At 39.4% G+C, this 25,874-nt stretch overlaps 2 protein-coding genes across 2 annotated transcripts in view; one reads left to right on the top strand and one right to left on the bottom strand.

The window, feature by feature from the left end:
* The first annotated feature begins 25 nt into the window (after window positions 1-25).
* supt16h (SPT16 homolog, facilitates chromatin remodeling subunit) lies at window positions 26-12,973 on the top strand. The gene is made up of 24 exons (XM_022226686.2): window positions 26-218; window positions 1,104-1,202; window positions 1,532-1,759; window positions 2,123-2,215; window positions 2,377-2,523; window positions 2,951-3,102; window positions 3,522-3,694; window positions 3,839-3,929; window positions 4,187-4,373; window positions 4,692-4,757; window positions 5,071-5,175; window positions 5,379-5,494; window positions 5,773-5,926; window positions 6,116-6,243; window positions 6,403-6,538; window positions 6,647-6,773; window positions 7,034-7,152; window positions 7,300-7,425; window positions 7,680-7,868; window positions 8,160-8,329; window positions 8,465-8,594; window positions 8,868-9,000; window positions 9,555-9,623; window positions 9,909-12,973. The coding sequence occupies exons 1-24, from the start codon at window positions 150-152 to the stop codon at window positions 10,025-10,027; spliced, it is 3,126 nt and encodes a 1,041-aa protein (XP_022082378.1). The 5' UTR covers window positions 26-149; the 3' UTR covers window positions 10,028-12,973.
* Window positions 12,974-14,192: 1,219 nt separating this feature from the next.
* jarid2 (jumonji and AT-rich interaction domain containing 2) overlaps window positions 14,193-25,874 on the bottom strand; it is a 46,856-nt gene continuing 35,174 nt past the window's right edge. Inside the window, 6 exon segments of the mRNA XM_022226660.2 lie at window positions 14,193-21,740; window positions 21,882-21,989; window positions 22,859-23,033; window positions 23,482-23,615; window positions 23,932-24,114; window positions 25,097-25,211. Coding sequence (XP_022082352.2) covers window positions 21,612-21,740; window positions 21,882-21,989; window positions 22,859-23,033; window positions 23,482-23,615; window positions 23,932-24,114; window positions 25,097-25,211 — 844 coding nt within the window. The 3' untranslated portion in view covers window positions 14,193-21,611.

Below are 25,874 nucleotides of genomic sequence, written 5' to 3' on the forward strand. Positions count from 1 at the left end.
GGGCGCTGTTGATATCTCCCGCAAATTTTATCTCCCGCCATATTCGTCACGCAGTGTGCTTTGCACGAAGACACGACATTTTTTGTCGTGGTTTTTCATCTACAGCGAACTTGTTTGTGAAATCAGAAAATCTCTTTGGTGCAAGCAACATGTCGGGAATCTCTGTGGACAAAGATGCCTTTTTCAGGCGGATGAAAGTGATGTATGACGCGTGGAATGTGAGTTGTTGATTTCTCTCAAAATTGCAATTGCTTTGTACGCAATTCTCACTGTGCATGGCCTTGTATGTAACATGTGTGATACATGTAACTACAGCTTGACCAGTGCAAGCAACATCACACATTTTATCCTTGTACATCATTGTACGATCAATCGTGCTAGTAGTAAGCTTCTATATATCTCTTACAGTGCTTTATGTATGTTGACTTACTTCATTGTTGCCTTTGCATTGGTTTTTGCAGTGTGAAAAGAGTAAAATGCCACATCAAAAAATTGTCACATTGTAAAGACGTGATCACATGTCATTCTTGCCTTATTTGACATCCCTTTTTCTGGTGCCATTGTTAATCCTTTCAGTTTCTTGGATATTGTTACATTCTTGCTGTTTTGCGTCTTTGATTTTCATGGCCTTTTTGATGATCCTTCAGGGTTATTTTCTTATTTCTGAACAGTTTTCTGCTTAAAATTCAAGGACATTACATGTATTTTGGGACGTGCATTTTGTAATTCCTTTTTTAACTCGGTTTTATTTTTTCCTTGTTCCTGCAGGTGTATCACTAGACTTTTAGAATTTTATTTATCAGTGATAATTAACTGGATTTCAATACTTTGTAAAAGCTAAGAAGTTGCAAAGTCTGAATAAAAGATCTGTTTTGAGTTTCTCTTAATTTTTGTAGGTGATGTGAAACAAAAGTACATTTACTAATATGAACACAATACGCTTCAGACCATCAGTTTAATAGCATTTAATGATAATATAAATATTTTTATTGGTAAAGATATTTGAGACCTCAGTTCTCCGTTTTGTTTTTTCTTATTTGTTACTTTTTCAGTTTTTGTGTGATTTTGATTTCCATTTTCTTTTTTGGTTATTTTCTCCCCAGAATTCGTCCGATAACAATGGCCTCGGCAACGTTGACGCCATTTACACAGCAGTCGGTCTGGACGAAGACGTCGTCTATGCCAAGTCAACAGCCTTACAAGTGAGAGAGTTGACCCTAGGCCACTTGCCTGTTACATGCTTGCTCCTGGTTTACTTTGATCTTGACAAAACGGCAGTACACTCATAGCATTAGCGTTTGTACACTGATGTGCACCGCTGATTTCATATTCTATATGAAAAGGCTGGTTCAAATTCAAGAGTGTGTTATCTTTAATTTTTAGAGGATATGGGTAAAATGTTAACCCAGAATTAAACATTGCAGGAAGGATTTGGGTTAACTTTGGTCAATGGTGAATCCTTATGTCTCAATTTCTCCACTCCTCGTTCAGAAGTAAAAGTTAATATAATATGGTTTGTTTTGATTGTTAGACGTGGCTGTTTGGCTACGAGCTGACGGACACGGTCACTGTCCTGTGTGAGAGCAACATTTTCTTCCTGGCTAGCAAGAAGAAAGTAGACTTCCTGCGACAGATTGCTGACTCAGAGAAGGAGAATCAGAATGGGGTACCGGTCATCACACTGCTGACCAGGGACAAGAGTGATGGGAACCAGGCAAATTTTGAGAAGTTGACAGAGGCTATCAAGGCTAGCAAAGAGGTCTGTAGTCACATGACCCCGGTAGAGGATTTTGGAGAACTTAGATATGACCCCGGTAGAGGATTTTGGAGAACTCAGAAATGGTCTTTACAAAAATGCCTGTAAAGATAATGTCAACAAAACCATTCCACTTCCAAAGGTGGTTAACTTAGACCAGAAAAAGGTTTCCGTTCTAATCGAATTAAAAATATATACACCATTCCACAAATCTTGCTGAAATTCATTTTACTTTAACCCAAGTTTTCTCTTATAAGGATGAATGCAATAACCAAATGATCCACCGTTGAAGCTGTTCATATGCAGGGCCTGAGTGGTGCATATTCATGAATTGTCCAACTTTGACCTATTGTTTTTATGATCCAGGGCAAGCGTGTAGGCACATTTGTGAAGGACAAGTTTCCTGGTGACTTCATGAACAGCTGGAGACAAGCTTTGACTGCTACCGGAGCAAACGAGGTATGGAAAATATGATGTCTTATGCCACCCCTTTGCTTTTATGGTCACGCCTACCCACTTCAGTGAAATTGCTGCCAAATTCTCTGACTTAATTGCACTGTATACTCCAACAAGGCCATCAAAATATTTGTCCAGACTCAATATTGCTCTTTTGAACCAAGGTCGATATCAGCAGTTCCATCGCCCAACTGATGGCAGTCAAGGAAGAGAAGGAGATTGCCCTGATGAAGCGAGCAGCCCAGATCACATGTGATGTCTTCAATAAGAAAGTCAAGGAAGACATTATGGAGATTGTGGATGCAGATAAGGTGGGATGCTAGGGCTCATTTACAGACATCTTGTCTGCGGCAGCTAATCATAAAATAATGCGTAGAAACTTTAATTGCACATAAGTGACTTATTAATGTTAAATATGATTTGATATGGTAATAGATCTGTGTTGGGCACAATGGGTTGATATTCGCAATTGCTCAATCTTTGTGCGATCATCCAATCTTACTGCACGGTTTGTCAATAAATCTGCCATCAGCAAATTACCTTTCTTTCTTACTTACACTCGTGAAAGATTCTTTCAAAAAATGGAAGTAAAGTTGGGGGTTACATGTAGAACTGACCAATCATGCAGAATGCTGAGCTGATTGCACCCAGCATTTACACTGTGTAGTCCATAGTCAGTTAGTGAAATTCTTGTAAGGTCATCAACTGATGTCTACCCCGCTAAATTCTTCACTACAGAAAGTGAGACACAACAAGCTAGCAGATAGTATCGAAGCAGCCTTAGAGGACAAGAAGATCTTAGGCAACACGGATCCCTCTCTGGTAGAGGTCTGCTACCCTCCAATCATTCAGAGTGGAGGCAACTACAACCTCAAATTCAGCGTCGTCAGGTAAAGACCGAAGTTTTGCTTAGAATTTTCAGTGGTAGGGTATTGTGAAATTAAAGGTTGCAGCTTATAATGAGTTGATGCCCTGTCCAATTACTGATTAGACAACCTAAAGTTTTCTGTTCTGGGCACGGATTCGCTTGTAGGCACATCATCTTTGGCTGTGAATTGTTTTGCACATACACAGGTCAACATTACTTGGTAATCTGTAACGTATGCAGATGTTAGTGTTGCATTTTGTTATGTGGAATTTCGTGAAGCACAGCCGTAGAATTTGGCCCACGTGTATGGAGAATGGCTTTGTTTCATCAAAAACAAGTTATAAACAAAGCGGGACCCCTTTCTTGGAATGGATGCTCATCTACAAAGGCAAGTTATGGGACATTCCTTTAATCCAAAGTATTTTTGCTCTGACATGACAGTGACGAGAACAAACTCCATTTTGGTTCCATCACCTGCTCCCTGGGAGTGCGTTACAAATCTTACTGTTCTAACGTCGTCCGAACCCTCATGGTGGATCCTACCAAAGAACAGCAGGAGAATTACAATTTCCTGCTCAGTGTGGAGGAAGAAGTCATCAACAAGTTAAGGAGCGGTGAGTAGGAAGCATAGACCTTGTCAGTTGTGAGTTAGAAAGTGGTAGCAGAAGTTGATACATTCACCATTTATAGCTTAGGTGACTGCACATGGGACCTCATGTCACATTCTTAAGTCACATTCTGTATTGCTTTATTAATAGGCAAAAAGCTGTCTGATGTGTATAACGGTGCTGTGGCATTGGTCAAGAAAGAAAAAGCAGAACTCCTACCAAAGATGACAAAGAATGTTGGGTAAGCAGAACATCATTGGAAGTCTTGAAATTCCATCTCTCTAGTTGTCTGTATCTGTTGACAATTGTTGGAATTCTGTCCTCCATCATGTCAGCTTGAAACCTTGTCTGTCTCGATATTCTGAAAGACTTTTGCAACCATAAATTATCAACAAATTTAGACCATATCTGGGTCTTTGCCAGTTGCAAATACCGAAATGCGTGCTGAGAACAGACCTAGAAAACCAATGTAACTGACATTTGCTGTGTCAATCCAAGGTTTCTGATGGGGATCGAGTTTCGCGAGGGTAGCATGTTAATCAACAGCAAGTCAGAAGCAGTAGCCAAGAAAGGTATGATCTTCAATATCAACGTTGGCTTCTCCAACCTCCAAAACAGTGAGGCGAAAGATAACGGCGGCAAGAACTACGCATTGTTTGTCGGCGACACTGTGCTTGTCCAGGAGGTATGCTGAGTTACAAAAAAAAATTGTCTTAATTGCTGAGTTCAGTTGACAATTTCCCAGGAGATTAAGTTACAGCTTGCCATACTCAACTTAGGTTTGATCTGGGTCGGAAGAAAAAACAGAACCAACTATTCTTTCAAGACTAAGCCAGCAATATGTGATTATACATGCTGGTCTCATGTAACTTACGTTCACAATCCATAATATTTGCCAACTTCGTGAATGAGTTCGGCACAGACTGTGAAACATTTGTGAAAGTGGGAGAAACCCTTGTTTCAAAGATACTGTCATGAGACAACGCTCTCCTTGTTTTACTAGGAGGGGCCTGCCGTGCTTCTGACACCAATGAAGAAAAGAATTAAACACATAGGCATCTTTCTCAAGGTGAGTTTTTCTGAGCAGAATTACAAGGAATGAAGTATCAAATGTGACAATTATTCACTTCCCCTAGTAGGATATGCTCCAGAAACATTTCAGAACTCCTTGACTTGGGTAAAGAGTGCAGTTTCTTCCCTTCAGAAGAGACCTGTCTCTCTAAAGACCCCAAGCACTGAAATCTGGCTGTGTTCTATATCAAGTTTGTTTTTTTACACTGCCACTTTGGTAGTAGGTACTATACAACGACACCTCTTCATGTGAACGCTGAGGAAGGTTTACTTAAGATGTTTGCCTTTGCCTCTTTTACTGCTGTTGCTAGGGCGATGATGAGGATGAAGATGAAGACCTTGAAGATGCTAAACAGAAGCAGGAGGAGCTCTTAGGCAGGGGAATGAGACGGGCTGTCTTGGAGAGTAAACTCAGGGTGAGGCCGATTGGATTGTCTTCAAACTGAAGAAGATGGATACATTTGATATCCACATATTTGGATTCCATTATCAGACAACCCAAGCTATTTAGCTTGTTATTGATGGCGTGCATAAAACATGACCAGATGTAATGCATGATTTTGAAAGCACATTAACTTCAAAATTCATAGGAGATGTTTTGGGTTTTATTTGTCGCTAGACGGACATGACAGCTGAGGAGAAGCGGAAGGAGAGACAGCGAGAGCTGAGGGAGGAGATGAACAGAGAGGCTCTGGATAGATTAAAGCAAGTCAAGGAAGAATCCTCGAAGACCAAGTGAGTTGACAACCATCTCAGTTAACTGTCTGGAGAAATCAGGCAGAACTGGTTCGGTTGGAGGGACTGATTGATTTTTATTTCAATTCTTCTTTGTAACAAAACCAAGTATTCTTCCAAAGTGCGTAAGCTCTGCAGCCTGGAAGCCTGAACAGAGTTGCATAAAGATGAATGCAAGGCGGACGAAAGACTCCCAATGATGTTGAACATGACCGTAATCGGCATAATTTTGTTATACATTTCTGAGTCTAATTCCTGGATCTCGTATTTCTTTACAGAACCAGAAAGTCCAACGCATCTTACAAGCACGTATCCCAGATGCCCCGGGACCCTGATGTACAGCGGTTACGTCTCTATGTGGATAAGAAGTATGAAACGGTTATCCTGCCTGTCTTTGGACAAGCTACGCCATTCCATATATCCACCATCAAGGTAAGTCGGGAGTTGGCAAGTTAATATGTATTACTCATGTTAACTTATTGATTGATGTAATGTTTGCTTCCTAAGAATGTCACAAACCAATGATTTTGCACAACTTTGAAAGTCAAAGCTTTGTGTCCCATATCAGCATTTTGGAATTAGCAGGTACTTTTTACCCACTTTGACCATTTTTATTTACAGAATATCAGTCAGAGCGTGGAAGGGGACTACACATATCTGAGAATCAATTTCTTTCATCCTGGTGCTGCTCTTGGACGATCTGACGGCAACATGTTCTCCAACCCTGAAGCTACGTTTCTGAAAGAGCTGTGAGTTGACCTGCTGAATAGTTTTACACGAGTGTGACCAAAGACTGTGACTGTCGTCTTTGATAATAAAAAACAAAAGCTCAGTTCAACGCCTACTTGTTGGATGATTTCATAGCCTGTTTAGCTTGTAGATAAATTGTATGTTTTGTTGTATGCTAGGACATATCGGAGTTCCAATACCAAGGGTGCAGGGGAATCATCAACTCCTTCCAGCAACCTCAACCTCGCCTTCAGACTTATCAAAGATGTCCAGAAGAAATTCAAGACTCGAGAGGCGGAGGAGAGAGAGAAGGAGGTAGGTCGACGGCGTGGCAGAGTTTCCTACACGATAGAGAAAGTGTAGCCCATGAACAGGTGGATTTGGAGCCTCATTTGTGGTGTCTGTTTTTCTTTTTTTTTGTAGGGCATTGTGAAGCAAGATAAACTGATCATCAATCCAACACGAGGGAACCCAAAGTTGAAAGACTTGTACATCAGACCAAACATTGTCCAGAAGAGAATACAAGGCTCTCTGGAAGCACATACAAACGGTAACAGACTCTCAGCATCCATATGCTGCAAATATCTGAAAGTTGGATGATTTCGGAAACTCGTTGTGTTTAAAATCGTGTATTCCAGTATTTATTTAAGAGGAAGGATATTTTCTTATCAGGTTTTTTCAAGGACTTTGTAGAAATGTATTATCTACTGGCAAATACATGAAGAGACTTTTCAAAACAATAACATATATTAATGACAATGGACCTGGAGTGGAATATTGAAGGAGTCGTGCATGTTGGTTTGATTACAGGTTTCAGGTATACGTCTGTCCGTGGTGATAAAGTGGATATCTTATATAATAACATCAAGCATGCCATCTTCCAGCCGTGTGATGGTGAAATGGTTATTGTTCTCCACTTTCACCTCAAGGTAAACAAGACGGATTGTTTATGAACAGACAATCTGGAATTGTTCTTTATGTATTCAACCTTTTTGTCCCCAAAGATTCAACCTTGGAAAAGACTAATTTGACTCTCAATTCTTGTCTTTGACTTGCATCTTTTTTTTTCTTTTCAGAATGCCATCCTTTTCTCTAACAAGAGACACGTTGACATCCAGTTCTACACCGAAGTGGGAGAGATCACCACGGATCTGCTGAAACATCACAACATCCACGACAGGGACGACATTGCTAGCGAACAGGTAAGCATGAGATTGACCTTTGCCCTCTGACTCCTCAGGTTGGTGCTTATCACTATATGCATCTACAGTGTGAAAGGGAGTAGGTTACCAGATCACTGCAGAAATTGGTATTGTATATTTTCAAATGTTCTGTTCCAGAAAGTTCACTGAAAAATTCAGTCATTAAACTCATAAAATAAAGTGATGTTTGAAGATTGCATCTAAAATCTCGTTTAGGTTGGCAGACCTTGAGCATTACTTTCTTTCTCGGCCAGGCTGAACGTGAGCTTCGTCACAAGCTGAAGGCAGCCTTTAAGAGTTTCATTGAGAAAGTGGAGAGTATCACCAAGGGAGATATTGAGTTTGAGGTGCCATTCCGTGACCTGGGATTCCCCGGTGTACCACACCGTAGCACGGTGCAACTCTTACCTACCAGTAGCTGCCTTGTCAACGTCACAGAATGGGTACGGTAGAAAATCAACTGCATTGTCCTTAACGAAGACAGCACTTATTAACATCCATGTGCTTTTAGGGTTTCACTGTAAATTTCATAGAGTTTTTTTAACATTAAGTAGAAACATAATTGATTGGTTTTGTCCTTTGATGTTTGTGATTTCATAACACTGGCATAGACCACTATCATTAGGCAGCCTACTCCAGGCTGTATCTTCAGTTCCGGTACTCATGTACTGTCTTCCTGTTGCCATCGCCAGCGTTGTTTCCGCCATTCAGTTTTGGTTGTCTTTTCTCGTCAGCCCCCATTTGTCATCTCGTTGGAGGAAGTCCAGCTGGTCCACTTTGAGCGTGTACAGTTTCACATCAAGAACTTTGACATGGTGTTCATCTTTAAGGATTACACACGCAAGACGGCCATGGTGAACGCTGTTCCCATGAATCTCCTGGACAACGTCAAAGATTGGCTCAAGTACGATTTCACTTGGATCGACTTTTTTCTGTTTTTTGGACTGTTAAGTTTTGTGATTTGATGGATGATAGTACGTCTGCATGCTTTTTAAAAACTGTTTGAGAAATGATGGTTTTTAAATTTGTTTCCACTCAGTTCTTGTGACATCAAGTACACAGAAGGCATCCAGTCTTTGAATTGGAGTAAGATCATGAAAACAATCCTGGATGACCCCGAGGGATTTTTTGAGAACGGTGGATGGAACTTCTTGGAACCAGACAGTGATGTACGTTGACCTGTAACCATGGTTACCATTAACTGTTGTAATCCATTACCATGTTAAGAACCTTTTTACATTTTCAGCTTGCCATCCTTTCACATAGAATATTCCTGATCAGTTTTTCTTTATCATTATTTTTTTCACCGTTTCCTGGTGGGGTTGTCTTGTATTATTTCCTTGTTTACTGGCAGTTTGTATAACATAACCCTTGTGCATACTCCTGTTAAGATTCTTTTGTGATCTCTCTGAGTTGTTGCCATGACACTGTTGCCATGACAGGGAGGCGAGGATGAAGATGAGGAATCTGAGGAGGATGCCTATGAACCCTCAGGTTCCGAGGAGGAAGTGGACAGTAATGAATCCGACAGTGATGATTACTCAGAGGAGTCCGAGTCTGATAGTGATTACTCAGGTAGGTATCCCGTCTCCTGAATACAGGCAGAGAATACTGACTATCATGTAGAGTCCCTTAATTCAATGTCAGAGACTCACCTGATTTGTATCTGGCTTAGGTGTTGGTCTTTACCAATAACATGGCCACAGCTCCGGAAGCTTGTTTGGACAAAGTCGAACTTGCAGTATTGTGTGTTGGATTGCTCAATCAAGTTGGGTTGTGCTGTGGTTTAGAGAAGAACAGAGAATTGTAAGGATAATAGCCCCCTCTGTAGTTTCACTCACAAGTTTGGTCCTGTCAGGGGGTCCCTACAGTCCAGTATGGGCACATGACCCTAAATTCACATGACACTCATTGCACCTGACCCTAAATTCACATGACACTCATTTCACCTGACCCTAAATTCACATGACACTCATTTCACCTCACCCTAAATTCACATGACACTCATTTCACGTAAAGAACTGTCTCTGATTTACTGATATCCCACCTGGCGACATCTCCATAGAAACGTCATAACGAAATGAAACTGAGGAACAACTCTCTGGATGTTGACTTTTGCTTTATTACAGAAGAGGAACTTGGAAGCAGTGAAGAAAGTGGGAAAGATTGGGATGAGTTGGAGAAGGAAGCAGCGTCAGGTATGTGGGTAAACGTAGCACTCTTTGTTGTATGAACTTTCCCTTGTCGTTTTTTGTCGGGCATATTTTCTGCAGTCATTACCTTGGGCTATTTGTAGGCTTTCACAATAAATATCACCCTGATTCTAATTGTATATTATGCTGAGACATTTTTAAAACAATGGCCCACAACTCTGCTTATCTGTGGCCCTAATTGAAAGCTACAAATTGTTTCTGTATTCCTTGTAACATTGTATCTGTTATCAGCGTTGATAGTTCATACATTGTAAAATTCTTCTGATGCAGCGGACCGACGAAGAGACTGGAACGAAGAGATGGAAGAGGAGACACTGAGTCGTAAGAGAAAGCGCAACGAGGCGTCTCGCAGCGACAACAGGAGACATGACGCCAAGAGGAGGCGTTGAAAGACCAGCTGTTTGCCGGATAGTCACACCGCCGGATAGAGGGCGCTGCACAGATGCCTACCATGCAACATCTGTACATATTGCTAGTTTGGCCCTTTTAGATGTAGAAGTGGGTACGTCTGATGGGTCTTCAACATATTGGAATCCCAAGTAATGTTGACTTTTGTACAAACAAAAGGGATTCACCAGTGTACACTTGTGGAATTTGTACATTCGATTTTTCCGTCAGTGAAAGGGGGATATCTGAGTTATGAAAGATGAAAATTGAAGTTGCTTTGAGCTGTGACATTTATTGAATCATTCATCCGACCCACCAATGTCAGTGGTTTAACTAAAAATTCTACCTAAGAGGGAAAGGTTTTTCATTGGTAAGTATCGTCAAGCCTAGGCTTGAGATCAAGTCGGTAATTGGCAGGGTGCAGTCCACCTTCCTCGTGATACGTAACGTGTGCATAACGTGTTTGCAGTTTTAATAATGCGGGAACAGTCATTGCAACCTCGTTCCCCAATATGCGTGTTCGGTGGTGCCCAATTACCGACATAAACAATTCGCAAGCCCATTTGTGTACAACATATGGGGCCTGCTACCAAAATTGGGCGGTGCACCTTGACTGGCTAAGAATCTCGATTATATGAATATTTATTTTAGGGGTAGTTTGATTGGTTGGTTGAATGCTTATTAGCAACAACCACAGTCTCGTTCATTGAAGTGGGTGTTTACATTATTCTAAAAAGATGGTTAACCATAAAAGCATCCTTGTTTTAAAACCAAAAACAGATATTTAATAGATTTTTTCTTGAATGGAGTATAGTTTGTCTTTAGGCGTCATATTAAACACCACGGGTCATTTGGTAAACACCTCAAAGAAGCAGCGATGTGTTGTGTTGTGCACTGCACCAACTGTCCCTCACAGGAATATCAGATTGCAATTTTGTGCTGCCCAACAACTGTGCTTCACTGTTTCATGTGCATCATTGTGCAGTAAACTAAATGCAGTGAAGAGGACTGCACAAAAGACCCTGGGTCATTTTGTGCTGGCAACTAACTGTACACACTGAACCTGTACATGTTTGGGTTCCATATAGAAAACATTCAAGAGAGCGACTGTGGGCATTTGTGCATATTTGTGCTGTTAAACTAAAGGAGAGTTAAGGCAAGATTTGAAAGAAACTGGCACTAATCAAATGTAGACATCCCTATATATAAAATGGATGAGTCTGTTATGAAGCGTGAGCTACTACTGGTGCTCTCCATGGAAACATGAATATGCAGTGCAGTTGTTGCATACATGAATATCCATCCCGAGTCGGGTTGATCAAGTCATTAGGCAGGCCCCGAATCAGCACGGTACGCTATGTTATGGGCAACACTGAACAGGCTCAACACTGTAATTGTAAAAGGATGCAGCATGGTGGCTTATATTGTGGATGACAAAAAGCAGCCAGGTTTTGTGGGATTGAGGAAGGTTGAACACAGCCCGTTATCTTACATGGGGATTCAAGGTCCTTGAAAATGGAAGAACAGAGAATGTGCCATCGGTTTATTTCGCAGTGAGAGACATTGGAGGATTTAGAAATGTTCTTGAAAGGGTTGTTGAAAAGACAAGGTGAAATAAAAGTCACTTTAGCGAAAGAGATTCCTTTGCATCCAGGTGAAGTTTAAATCTGCCAAGTGTCGAGATGCTGTTAGAGCCAGACTTAATGAATCAGTCACTTTGTGTGTTGGAAACTTTCTGTTTGCTTTCTCTGAAACTAGATTTGGGGGGGTACAATTTTTTCTGAAGCCACAGCTGAAACTGCTTTCCATTAAGATCCTGATTAGGAGTTCTGCTTTTTTGAATTTCCTCTTTGGGGGGGGGGAGGAACTTGTGTATTTCCTTTTTTTGTGCAAAGCACCACACATTTTTGTGAGGAAATACATGAATGGTGTTGTCTGGTAGTTTAAAACATTTCTCCACAACTGGCAAATTTGTAAAACCTCATAATTCATACTCGTCGTGTTCTTGAATTCTGAAGATTTTGGAACCACAAATGTGAACTGTCAGAAAAAAATGTACATTTTTGTAAAAAAAAAAAGGCTTTTGTAAAGATAAATTTTGTGTGAGTAAAGTTACAAACAAACTTACTAATCCAAGTGAACTTTTTTGTTAGAAGGGAAGGTATTTTGACTTCAGTTCGAGTATATTTGAAGTGGTTTAAACAAAAATGAAAGATTAGTGCTCTGTCTGAGTGCTTAATTAATGACCTGGTATTGGTGTTTCTAAGCCTACAGAGTTAACTTGGAGAGCAGATTTCACGGGGCTGCCGAGTCCTACGGTAGCCCAATTTTCAGAAGTATTAAAAAAGAGAGTATCAGGATCAGGTCCTGCATTTCTAAAACGTAAAGCGCTTTCCATTGGCTACTGACTTGCCTTTCTCTAATGATTTCTTACATTTTTAACAAAAGCTAAAACCTTCCCATGACATTTCTCTGTCAGAAGTTTACATGTGTATATTTTGAAGTAAATTGAACCACTTTAAACAGTTTTCTTAACCTTGATTGAACCTGTTCTTCATTTACACCCTTTTTGTGATGTAGATGAAACCTGTATCATAACCATTTATTTACAGTTACCAACTTCTAGTTAGAAAATGCTTTCCAGAAACACTGTAGCCCATTACATTTTTTATCGTAGCCAACAGAAGAAATGAAACACATTTTGAAACAGGAAATGACTCTTTGGAAGAAGAAAAATAAGCTCATCTGGTAACTATGGAATCTGAGCTTCACGTCATGAGCAGTTATTGGTGCACAGTTGTTTATCTTCAAGATTTGTTCATATTCAACATATTTGATAATTGATATGTAATTATGTTTTCAAAACATTTTCTTTAGTTGTGAATTTAGTGGGACTGTCTGTCCATTGTAAACAATAAATGTGGATAATTTCTGTAACAAAAGCCAAATTATGTTGGAAAAAATGATTGCTTCTGGAATGGAATTTGCAGTTTACAAGAATTCAAATTTGAAGTACACATATATACACATTGTCTTTTCTTGGGCGGATATTTAAGGGTAGCTTTGATACAACCTCAGGACATTATCTTTAGTTTACAAAACTGTTATTAATTTTCAAATTGTTTTCATGGTATACTGAAAAAGAACACCGTAAACAGAAAGAGTTCATTTGGAAAAAAAACTAAGGGTAAGAAATCAAAAAAAAAGTAAAAAAATGGACAAACTTGCATCTGAGCAACATCTTTAAAAACTTTTATTCTCCCGAGCTCAACAAGGAAGAGGACAAAATCTCCCCAAATCTTAGAACATTCACAGGAAAGGGTGCAACTTTCAGGTACAATAAATAAACCCACAATCCCTTATTATTTTAAAGATTAATTGAACCCAGTCATTTGTGACTCACAATGATAAACATCAATCCCAGTTCAAACATACCACAAATGTCGAGGTGCATAGTCAGGAATGCAGCAGTAATACCCCCCATCCCACTCAATCACAGAGAGTTCATTTTTTTAAACAAAGAAACGGAAACTTGAAACTCTACAGTAAATCTATCAAAATGCTACACAAAATAAATAGAAAAACCACAAAAAAAGTCCTGTTTACTCACAATATACATCCAATCCTCGTTAACTCACAAATCAAACTCATTAACTTGAACTTCAGCATGGTCAGATAACTACAAAAAACAAAATCTTTGTTCCTTGCTTCCACTTTACACTTTGTACTGCCATAAAATTCAATGGACATTGTTATTTCTTAGGTAAAATCGATGTGTTGGACCCTCTCTTTTAGTTTAGCTGTATTGCACATCATTTCAAGTATCCATTATGTTTTTACTGTGATCACTTTCCCGAAGTGTTTCGACCATATTGTTTTTTGGCCTTAATTTGCAGCTAAGTTTTTATTTGGATTATTGCCAACAATCACTGGGGCATCTTGAAAAATAGTACTAATGTACTTGTGCTAATACTAGTACTAATGTAATAATACTAATACATGTACTAGTACTAATGTAATAGTACTAATACTAATACATGTACTAATACATGTACTAGTACTAAATGTAATAGTACTAATACATGTACTGGTACTAATACTAAATGTAATGGTACTAATACATGTACTAGTACTAATACTAAATGTAATTGTACTAATACATGTACTAATACTAGTACTAATGTAATAGTACTAATACATGTACTAATACTAAATGTACTTGTACTAATACATGTACTAATACTAGTACTAATGTAATAGTACTAATACACGTACTAATACTAATGTTATAGTACTAATAGTACTCAATGGCCTACTCTTGGAATTTTTAAAGTTGAATACAAGTCTTGGATGGCCACAAATTTAATGGCAGACAAGAATGAGCTGAGGTACTGAAGCACAAAAGTGAACGAAATTCTCAGAGAGGGGTATATGTCGCAAATATTCGGGTACCATATACCACGCATGTGTGCCAACACACCTCTTGTGAACTGATGAACCAATCTCTGTGAAAGAAACACAAACTGAAAAGGTGTCCTTTTTTTATAGTACATAGCATAAATGCATTCTGTGGAACTAATCCTATGCTATCTTGTTACCTCTAAAAGGGGAGGTAACCGTTTCTGTTTCACAACTTGATTATGCTATTCTAAATAAATTCCCCTGAGAAAAATTAAAGCACACAAGTTGGAAAGAAAGAAAAAGTAACGCCACCATACGAATCTCAGTTGGATCTAACGAGCGCAGGAGTAAGAGGAATACACACCATTCAAAAAATAGCGCTGTAATCCCCAGAACACTGGTTGCCAGTCGCATTTCATCAGGAAAAACAGTGAGAAAATGAAACTGAATTATCTGCCAAGGCTAATGAACTACATCAAATACAAAACCAATCTCACATGGGTTTTAAAGACTGTAGTATTTGACTACAATTTCCAGCAATTTCTGACTTAAAAAAAATCCAGGCAACTAACATTAAAAAATTAACAAATTGAAAAAAAAAACCTGTGAGGAACAAGGAAAAAAAAAAGATACGACCTCTACTTTCATAACGGTTCAAGTGAACCCTCAACTATGCTACAATTCTACCACTCCAAAGATAAGATCAATCAACCAGATCACAGCCTGGTGTTACTGTGTTTCTTTACCCGCCACATAAAAAACATACCAAATCAAAACCTTCTTGATTCAGGTTGGAATGTTTATGAAAATGTTTGGCTGTCTGTATACATCAGCCTTTTCCTCACAAAATGCAAACACAATTTTCCCTGATCCTTGTTTCTTCTTCGTCGGTGACTTTTTTCCCCAGCTTGCCAGAAGTGACAGATCCCTCAACTGTCAGACTGTGAAAACAATCTTACTGACAAGCTGTCCACATGTAAGTCATAACTATATCCATCGGAAAGTTCTTTTGCTGGAAATCACAGATAAAGAAGAAAGAGCCTTGAATATCCCTATGGTGTATACAGTCTTAGTACATAACGGCCATTGCATTGGTTTGGCTAGGCATGACTAGATGGTACAACCACCGCATAGACTAAGCAAATCACTCAGCTAGAGACTCAACAAGTTGCATGAGAGAAGTTCGTCTTTAGAAATCAAAAGACCACAGAGATACTAACGAATCAGAGCTATCTTTATCAATCCAACTTTAAATAATAACGAAAGCCACTGTGTTGAATGTTGGTATTTAACTCTAACAATTTTGATAAAGAACTCAAGTCCCCCCCCATAACATTTCCAACAATTAAAATCTTTTCTCAAAATTTCTCCAAACTATAGTTTTTGATTTGGACTTCCAAATTTCTTTACACCAGAAAATATCCCCTTTTTACGTAACAGTGTAAAACTTTTTATCTGGCAATCATTGTTATACTTTAAATTATAAAAACTGATAGGCTCTGTGTGATTCTCAAGATGTCTGTGGATTCATTTCCAAAATGGCTGCCAAGCATGACCTCAAATGGATCGAAAAGTTCAAGCAACAAGTTTAGGTTCATGTGTGCTGAGGTTTGCATCCCTAGTCCAAAACACTGCCACGATTTCAAAGACAATTGGTGACAGTGCCCATCACTGATATCAACAGAAATTAAACAAACTACTCTTTTTTAGAAGTCAATATATATAAACAATGGCAACTGCTAAGAGTCAAATTACAAAGAAAAAAATGCCACAAGCAAAACACAATCACCTGACTGGCAACTTGGAAAAAAATCCTAGCCCTCCAAATTCTTGCTGTGCATGAAACAGCGATAGGATTTGCTAACAGCAGCAGGATTAGCAAAACAAGTAAAAAAAAAAAAAAAAAAAAACAGTCGCGATAAACAAAAGCCAAAGACCTCAAATGCAACTCTGCTTACTTACAGCATCAATTCAAGTAGCAAAAATAGAAAGAACACGGATACAGTGTACAGCCCATTTTTATCTCTACAAATTTACAACTCAACATCATTCCTATCTCGCAACAGATCACTTGCTATTAGAAACTGCCGTTCAACTTCACAAGGAAAAAAAAATCTCCTCTTCCTTGAATGTTCCCATTAGAGTACAGTACAAGCTGGCAGATTGTAAGATTTCATGAAAACTCTCTACAAGCACAGTTTCTTACAGTCTGTTTTTACAAACACTTGTGTAGGAGACACCGATAACAGCATCCATCCACAACGAGGACTTTCATACAATGGCTGCCAAAAACAGCCAATTCGTTTCTATTACCAACTCACTACAGATAATTACATGTACATACTCTATGGAACTTCAGTACCACCATGGTCTATTCTGGGGGTCTTGCCACGATGTAGATTGAAGAACCTCTGTCTCAATTACAGTTCTCCAAAATCAGTCCGGATACTTGTCCAAGACTGTCTCTGGGCAACAAATATTCCCCTCTTAACACACCAATCTTTTTTATGATAGAAACTGTGATATCTTCTTGCCTACTTTGTTGAATACATCTCTTATAATCCACTGAATCAAACTGAGTGCTGATTTTCTGACATCAGCATGCTTTTATCTAGTTTCACTGGCTGAAATCTTTACACTCTGAAAAATGTACACTCTATCTACACTTCTCCTTCCTACCTCCTTTCAGCTTACATCCACTCTTTGTTTTCTTTCCTTTCAGCCATCTTTTGCTACACCAAACAGAAGTTTCAACTTCTACATCTTCATGATTAATCCCTCCTCATACCTTCCAATCTTTTGTCTCAACCATAGTGACACTTTGGCCAACATTCAGCTTGGCATGCTGCTTAGGGCTCTAGATCAGCATGATAGATTTGCACTAGAAAAGTTGAAGTCTTATAAGCTTCTCTCAGAATAAAACACACTGCATTTCAGAGTACATCTGGTAAAAATATTACCACAATAAGACAACACATTTCCTTGCCAATACTGCAGCTTACAAGAACTTAAATCAAGTGGAGACACTTGGAGCATAAACTTTTACATGATCAACATTTCTACAATATTAAAACCAAAAGAGTGGCCATCATTTGAAGGAAAACCCAAACAGAAATATGGCTATGATTTCTGGAGCTAACTGATCACGGATCAGATTCTTAAGTGGTCAAATTTGAGCCAGATAGTGTATATCCCAATACAATATTCATGTACATTAGTATAAAAGTTGGGTGCATTTTTTCTCCAATTTTTCACACAAACAATAGCAGCATATAAGTCTTGAGTAAGATCCACTGTAATTTCTCTCTGTTGAAAAATACGACTGTATAAAATAGGTCTTTCCTGTGTTCATTCCAACATTTGTTCAAAACCTGTTGACAGTGCAGGCGTGTTTTACATGCTTAGCCAGATAACTGCACAAGTATTACGATGACTATGTTATAAAGATGTTAATCAAAGAGAATGTCTTGGTTTCTATCAGCAAACTTTGGTTAATACACAGTACATTATTCACTGCACAAAATTAGTCACAAAACAAAGGACTTTCTGTCTTCAGTTATGAATAAAAATACAGTTATGTATTTGAGTAAACAAATAAAACAAAGCTGGCCAAGTATCAAATAATGGGAACACCAGACACATAAAATAAAATGAGACTGTTAGTACCAGGTACAAATTGCATAGATTTCCAGGTGAAACATACTGACGAGTTGTACAGAACATGAAGAAATATTGTCTCAGATCTCTGGTGTGGGATGTGACTACAAAATGGACCCCCCCTCCAAAAAAAACCCAGTGAACACAAGCTTCACATCAAAATGCCTCAAATGAAACTGCTGAGGTGGAAAACCAATTGCTGCGTGAGAACACAACGTTGTCTTGATCACCACATCCTCACAGACGTCATCACCTCTAGATAGCAGAAGCTAAACGCAGCCTGATCACAATAAGTGGCACTCTGAGAGATTTTGACGGCACTCAGAGGAAATGGTACAGCTGTAGAGAAAGAAACGGTCTCCAAGCTGGTAATTCTTGTGTAGCCCTTGAGTTGAAGAAAGTGCTTTCAAAAATACTTCCTGGCTTTAGCAAGTTGTTGTCGGATTAAAGGAACAGAAAGAGATAACAGGCCATCAAAATAAACTTGGATAATTTTAAACAATTTCAAAGCTATCTGGTTAGTTTGCTAACTAAACTATGAGCCTAATGACTTACTATGAACAAATTACAGGACAAAGACACACACGGTTGGAAGTGGTTATGACCAGAAAACATGAGATGGTACTGTCATACCACTGTGCAGCATATCGTCAACTCTTTTGTAAGAGTTTAGAAAATATTGTTTATATGGTACAAATTCTGATAAAAAAGGGTACAGTTTCTGCACATAGGCTGGCAGTCTATCAGTATGGTTTGGTCCCTAGGAAATATGCATATCAATGTATTTCTACTTTACATTTCAACTCAAAAGCAAAACTTAGAAATAAAACTGGGTCTAAGTAAAATTGAGTTCCTCCTTGTATGATACAGGATAACATGAACATTTACGTATCTTAGTAGGGTTCTTAAATATTTGTAATTCTTTTGACAATGTTTATCTACAAAATTCCAGAACTGTTGACAGTAAATGGGCGGTCCTACCATTTTGAATGACGACTTGTAAACCTGTGTGTCAAACGAACCACATAAACCTGTCCATAAAGGCTGTATACACAGGGCCATTTTAAGAATGGCAAGACCAATCCAAACCAGGTACGCCCTGACACTGAACATCACTTCAGTCTATCACTCTTAATGGCAAGAACTGCTTACGTCCATTCAGTGCTTAAAAACCTGGTAAGCTGAAGTCAGTCATCATAGCAACGCAAGGGAGAGATTTCGTTGAGACACTAATGTCCAGAGTGGTTGTGTGTGTCAATCACATCACATCATTCTTGGCACTGACATGTTTGCTTACTTTCCTGCCTACAGCCCTTACAAAATTTATTATTTGTAACGAGATATTGACCAAAGTTCCAATCTTTAATTGACTCCACAGCAAATATTATTTTTTTCAATTTTGCTACACTCAACAGAAAAGTGTGCCCAGGTCAATGTTTACAGGTAATTCCAGAAATTAGGGGTCACTTTTTTGTGTGTCCCTGTCACATCTGACATATGATTTTGTCAGTTCAGATCACATTTTCTAATATCCAAGAGTGATGAATTAATTACCAAATTACCTGCTAAACAAATACTAATAGTTTGAAAGCGATTCCGGTGATATTTCCATGTCAAGTAACAAAGGTCAGATGTACCAGGGACACCAAAATGTCACTCTTTTGGACCCCTGACTTCTGGGATTACCCATACACAATCCAAGGATATATATTTTTGGCTCTTGAAAAAGTAAACAAACCTGTTTTAGACATTTGAACACAAATTTTCTTTTCAAGCAGATTAAAATGTGTAATTTACAATTTGGACTTAGTGTATAGGCAGGATTGGTAGAGTAACACACACACACGAACTAGATCACCAGCACTGTGTATAACTAATAGTAACCATAGTAACCGGTTACCCAATGATCAGCATAATATGTTTCTTGCTGAGCATTAATGTTCAAGGGTTCAACAATGACATTTGTGAAGCACATATCTAGTACAGAAAATGGTTTGTTCCTTTTGAGTACGGTACTTGCCACCTTAAAAAAATAAACTATCCATTCCTAAATTTTACAGACGAATTTTGCTCCAACTTTGGAGAGTGCTTTTCTGTGTATACATGTAGTTTACAGGAACAAGAAAAACTGTTTACAAACTTCAACTGAACATCTGTAACAAGTTGGAATTGAAACTTTCACCTGTGAAAGATGAAGGGATCACTCTTCTTGTTTTCATTACCGTGCTTGGGAAATATTCTTGTATTATCTTAGTTTGGAAGATCTAACGTGATAAAGTTGCTTGCATAAATATTTGCATATTGGAATCTAGACTCTGGTGGTGTTTTTCTGTACTAGGGAAAATTCTCTCCTGCTTGGTAAAGAAGTCCAAGTAAACTAGAGTTTCTCAAAAGTAGGAATTTATGCTTACTCATGTAACAATGATGTATATCACCTTCCTCGTTTCTGATTAAATTTTTCTTCCAAGGGAAATGCTAAGTGAAGAATTCATCTCCTAGACTGTAGCCCAAAAATTGATGAAGTGTGCAATTTTTGGTGCCTTTCTCACTTTTGTGTTGTCATTTTTTTCACAAAATAAAAGTTAGATTAGGACAAATTTACTGGATATCTTATCTTGCAAAGCTGGTTCCCCTAATGGATGACTCGTTGAAAAACTTGAACAAACATAAGCAAAGAGTGTCAACACTCCCGATTAATGAAAACTCACAGCTAAGCATAAATATTTATGAGCTGCCAAACTGTTTTTGGTGAATAAAAAGGATCTGATCTGCCAATATTTTGATTCTACAACTTATTCTGGTAATAATATTTCAATGTACTGCACTACATCAGCCATATCAATTTCCCTAAACAAAGAAGATAGCCGCGTTTCTTTCTCCAAAACCATGTCTTAGATTCTGAACTCTCCAAGTGCATACAAGAACACAACTAGAAACCATCAAACTAACACTTAAGTACATAACAATAATCTCAATGAGAGCGGCTACAGAAATTCAGTTTTCTTTGCAGCATTTCTTGGTAATTTCAACAGGTAAAAATGTCTCTCTTGGAGGAATATACTCACAAAAAAAGTGCAGCAATAGTTGGAATATGGGACTTTATATTGCCCAGAAATCAGGGAGTACATCAAAATGGCCACAGATTTAACTGATGGAACTTGGTTGAATGTGATGAAGTTTTTACACTCAACATAACTGCTGCTGTGTTTCTGAGCTGTTTCAGACGTCGGCAGAGCAGCATCTCGCTGTTGTTTCCTGATTGGATTGCTGTTGCTGCAGCTCCCTTGGCTCTCGTGAACCACCAATTGCTGTAGTCTGGCCTGCCTTGGCAGTGCAACAGCAACTCGCCTTGGCAGTACCAGGCAACCTCCCTGCTGCAGTTGCTGATTCTGTTTGCCGCTGCAGGTCCTGCAAATTGATGGTGCATTTAAACTGAGGTGAGTGACAAGTGTTATTGCAATTAGATCACATTCCCTGAAGTGTGTTGGTGGAGGTGTGGTTGGCCGAGGATGACTAACCCTCCCGCAGTCATCTGCTATCTCTGTTACTGCTGTCGTGCTTCCTGAGCAAGCTGCGACGACTTGGTGATGTCCTCTTACTGGGTGACTGCCTGTCTCTGGGAGACTGAGCATCACACACTAGACTATCCAGCTGGTTCTGGAGTGAGGAAACAAAGACTGGTTACCTCTGAGATTGTAACTGAGATCCCATGGAAGGAGGGGTCAGTTGATTTTTGCTTAGTACATAAATCTGCCAGGCCAAGATTTCTGCTTAGCGCCTACATAATTCCAGACTGACCTCATCGTATCGGTACATCAGCTTGTAGTACTTGTTGAGTTTACCTCGCTGGGCTAGCTCCAGGGCGTGTCTCAAACAGTATACCGTCCCTTCCTTCTCATGAAGCACCTGCAATGGTCCAATCAACAAAAATGCCTCGGATAATTTTTCTCCAAATCTGATGACAAAATGAGTATTAACTAAACTGACATTTTCCAGAATGCATTTATTACAACATGCATGTTCAATTTTTATTAACCACTTCGGACCGGGGCATTTTTCAACGTTGAGGATGCTGGGCCGGCATGACTATCATTTTTTCCGTTTTCAAAATCCTTCAACAATTCATCATTCCATTTAACAGTCATTTATAGCCGCACGGAGTAATCTTCAGGCACTACTCTAAGTTGACAGCTGACCTTTATTGACGCCCGAATATTTCAGCCAGGCCTGCAGCCTTGTAAACAGAGCCCAGATTGTGCGGTGTTATACAGCTGTCTTTAGTTCACGAACCTGGCTCAGTGCACTGCTGACCTCTTTTCAATAGGGGCCAGATTAGCATGCAGCGGTGCTGTGTGGCTCATCGCTGCGGTGGTGGAGAGCTTTTGTCCCCGGTGGTAATCCGCTTGCTCTAAATACCCCAAACCCTGGTATACGGTTTCTAAATAACGCTGGATTATCACCACTTTTGAGAGCGAAAAATGCCGGTCATGCCCAGCAGCCTGGTCTTTTGTTCGGAGTACGGTCTTTTGTTACAGGGCCCTGTTTCCTTTTTCCGAGTTCGGAGACCCCGGCCACACATATAAACCATACGGCTCCGATCCCGGAGTCCCCGGCTGGTAGTGGTTAATATTACAATATAATGCAGTCTGTGCCAAGCCCTTAAGTAATAAAATGATCTCCATAAGTCATTTTCTTGAATAAACAAGTAATGAAAACTGGAAGTCAGAAGAAAGAGGAAGCCACGTTAGACAACTTACTGGCTAGCTAGGACTTACCATTGACATATAACACAACTGTTGGCAAACGCAGCAGCATTTCTCCTCACTACTCAGGGAGGACGTCTTACCCCGTCTGTCTCGGCTTCTGGAAGGACTCTCAGGCTCGGCAAAGCGGATGGAAGAAATCAAGCCAAACTCGGTCAGGCGTCGGCGATTCTCTAGCTCCTGATCCCTAGGGGTTTAGAATGGAAAAGGAGGCACGGACATACGGATAAGGAGTCTGGGCACAATACCGACATGTCTACAAGGTCTGAAAGATAGCTTGACATTGTTTATCACAAACTCTGAAAGGGAACATGAAAAGGTTTCCAAGGAAAGCCAGCAAAGGTCTCTTTGAATCAGACTAATCTGTCGTTAAATACTTGCTTAGTCAAAACTCTATTAACCCGCCTTCTGCTGTAACCGCCAAAAACAGTCCAAAATTCCTTCCACTTGATTTGCCCCAGTACACAGACACATATGGGAAATTTGACTGATTTTGACTGATAGGACAACTGTGTCAAGAATGTGTCTTTGCATAGGAGGGTTCATAGTTTATCTACCCATCAAACCTTTGTGTTTGTTAAACAAGTACATCCATTTTACAAAGACTCGGAACTAGTCTGGCGACGGGTGCTTACCTGAATGCTTTGAGCTCTGGTTGCAATACCTTAAGTAATTTCTTGTTGTTGAGGCTGTTACCAGTCTTAATTCTGAGCAGACTCAGAAGTTGCTCAATGGAGAACTCGCATGCTTGGTGTAACTCGCTGGCAATCTGAAACAATTTGTTCAATAATTGATGGCAATCATTTTTCAACAAGCCCATCGTATCAGGAAAGAGTTCAGATATAATGAAAGATACCAATGAATAAATTAAGATATTCACCATATGGTCCAGCTGAGGTATAAACTTGGCTAGGTCAAGGAATGGCCTCATCAGGAAAACAACCCAATCTGGGTTATGTCCTACTCACAACATAGCTCAATCAAGCATTCCTTTGTTACAGGAACTACCCAATCAAAGAAATGGCCCAATCAGGAAAAGACCACATTGGAGAATGGTTGTAATCACGAAAAGGGTAGCAACTTACCCTGAAAGCTTCAATTCCAGCTTCCACCCAGTTGGGTGTTGCATAGTGGATGGTTTCAGCCACGTTATATCCACATGAGATAGAGGAAGTACAAGCACCAGGTAATGTGACAAGGAACTCCCCACTCCTTTGGTCTAGACGATAGACAGGGATGCCTAGCTCAGCCAGGCTTTCAGGTGGTATCTGAGGAGAGGAACAAAGTCATTCTTAGTCATCAAAGCTTTCCTACATGAAGATGCAGGATAACGATGTCCTCGGTTGATGCAGCTTTAAGGGGAATTTCTAGAGAAAAAAACAACGCCAATCTATCATGATGGGGCCCAAACATAAGAATCCACAGGGAACCCACTACTAAATCGGATGCTCTCAATCACGGACTTTCTTATTCTTTTAAGTGAAGGTGACAATATACTGGTGTCCATATATGTAGAGAAAGTCAGTAGGACTGCATGAGAGGTAGATGGTAGGTAGATGTAATTATGTGCTTATTGATTCAATCCCAAAGCCACAAATAACAATACAATGAAACAATATAAATTTGTTTTTGTTTTCTTACCAATATGAACATTCAACAATGTTGGACAAGTTCAGCATGATATGCTAACTTATTGTCGTGACTCAGAGTAACAGACAGATAATAAGCATGATGCCATATTACATAGCTGAGTCAGGAAACAAGACGCCACTTCCCTAGCCATCAGTTGATGATGAAGAGGGTTAATTCCATGGTTAACAGACTGACAGATCAGACGGATTGTCTATCATAGGTTGGTTGCAAGCAAGGATCTAAGCTGTAGTACCGTTTCTACATTGGAAATGTACCGCTTTCATAAAGATTTCCTTTGCAATGTGGACTATGCAAGAATCAGGTAATGTTATGTGTTGCTATGGTAACAGATTGGCATCCTTGCAACCTCTCATTTTTGAATATAATGTGCAACAAAAACTCACTGAAGTTTAAATAAAGAGTAATCATACATCAAATATATTGTGAAGAAAGGGCCTTGCTATCTGTTAATGTTGGTTGTTTTCTGATTTCAATGCCTTCACAACAGTGTCCAACATATACTTCTATGGAAACACAACTTTGCACCCCAGGCAGACATTTGCATGGAATCGCCCATGCTCATAGAAACAGCTCTCTTAGCTCTGCATTGGCGCTCACCATGCATAGGAAAGTTTTGTCGTGAAGGCAGTGTGGTGTCTTAGCACAAAGGTGAGGCACTAGTTTCTGCATAGCTTGGACGACCTTCTCTTGATGGACTCTTGGGACACAGTAGCTATGGGAGAAACAAGTGTGTGTTAGCACCAAAGCGTCTGACATCCAGGCTAGGCAATGGGATCTATTGGTAATAATTACCACCCTGCACTTGAAAATTTCATGCAAAGATTCAAATAATACCAAGTCTGGAGAACAAGATGTTTGTCTTAATTTAAAGATGACATAATTTGTTTGGAGTGCCTTTAAGAAATGCCTCCAAGGGTTTTATTTGCAATTACAAGGCTGTGGTTTGATTTTTACATGAGCATGTGGGTGGTAAAATAGGTGCCTAAAAGGTAAAACTAACATTTCTCCACTGCTTTAGGATGCTGCCAACACGGAGAGGTCAAATAATTCGAACAAAAACGTGTAAACATACCAAGAGTGTCAAGAAGCACATATATAAACCAACAGCGTCATTACCAGGTTGGATATATTGCTACTTTGGACAATAACAACTAACCACTATTACTTCCAAAATATCTTCCTAAATATTTTCTTTCAATGTTTAGCATTGGCTGTGTGCAATAGCTGCAGGCAATGCTACATAGCCTGGTTATGCCATTCAATCATGAACAAGTCACATGCACATTGGTTCACTGAATGATAATGTACAGGATAAATTTCAGCAGAATGCGTACAACCATATGATACACTTTGCACAGACAAACTGGCATACTGA

This window comes from Acanthaster planci, linkage group LG06, assembly GCF_054643075.1.
Source record: "Acanthaster planci isolate LZ-2023a linkage group LG06, COTS_SCS, whole genome shotgun sequence".
Lineage (NCBI taxonomy): Eukaryota > Metazoa > Echinodermata > Asteroidea > Valvatida > Acanthasteridae > Acanthaster > Acanthaster planci.

Bases quoted from the DNA above. Each gene is read 5' to 3' on its own strand.
- supt16h (XM_022226686.2), top strand. From the start codon at position 150: ATGTCGGGAATCTCTGTGGACAAAGATGCCTTTTTCAGGCGGATGAAA. The intron at 4,374-4,691 runs GTATGCTGAGTT...TTGTTTTACTAG, and splicing joins ACACTGTGCTTGTCCAGGAG to GAGGGGCCTGCCGTGCTTCT. The intron at 7,869-8,159 runs GTACGGTAGAAA...TTTTCTCGTCAG, and splicing joins TTGTCAACGTCACAGAATGG to CCCCCATTTGTCATCTCGTT.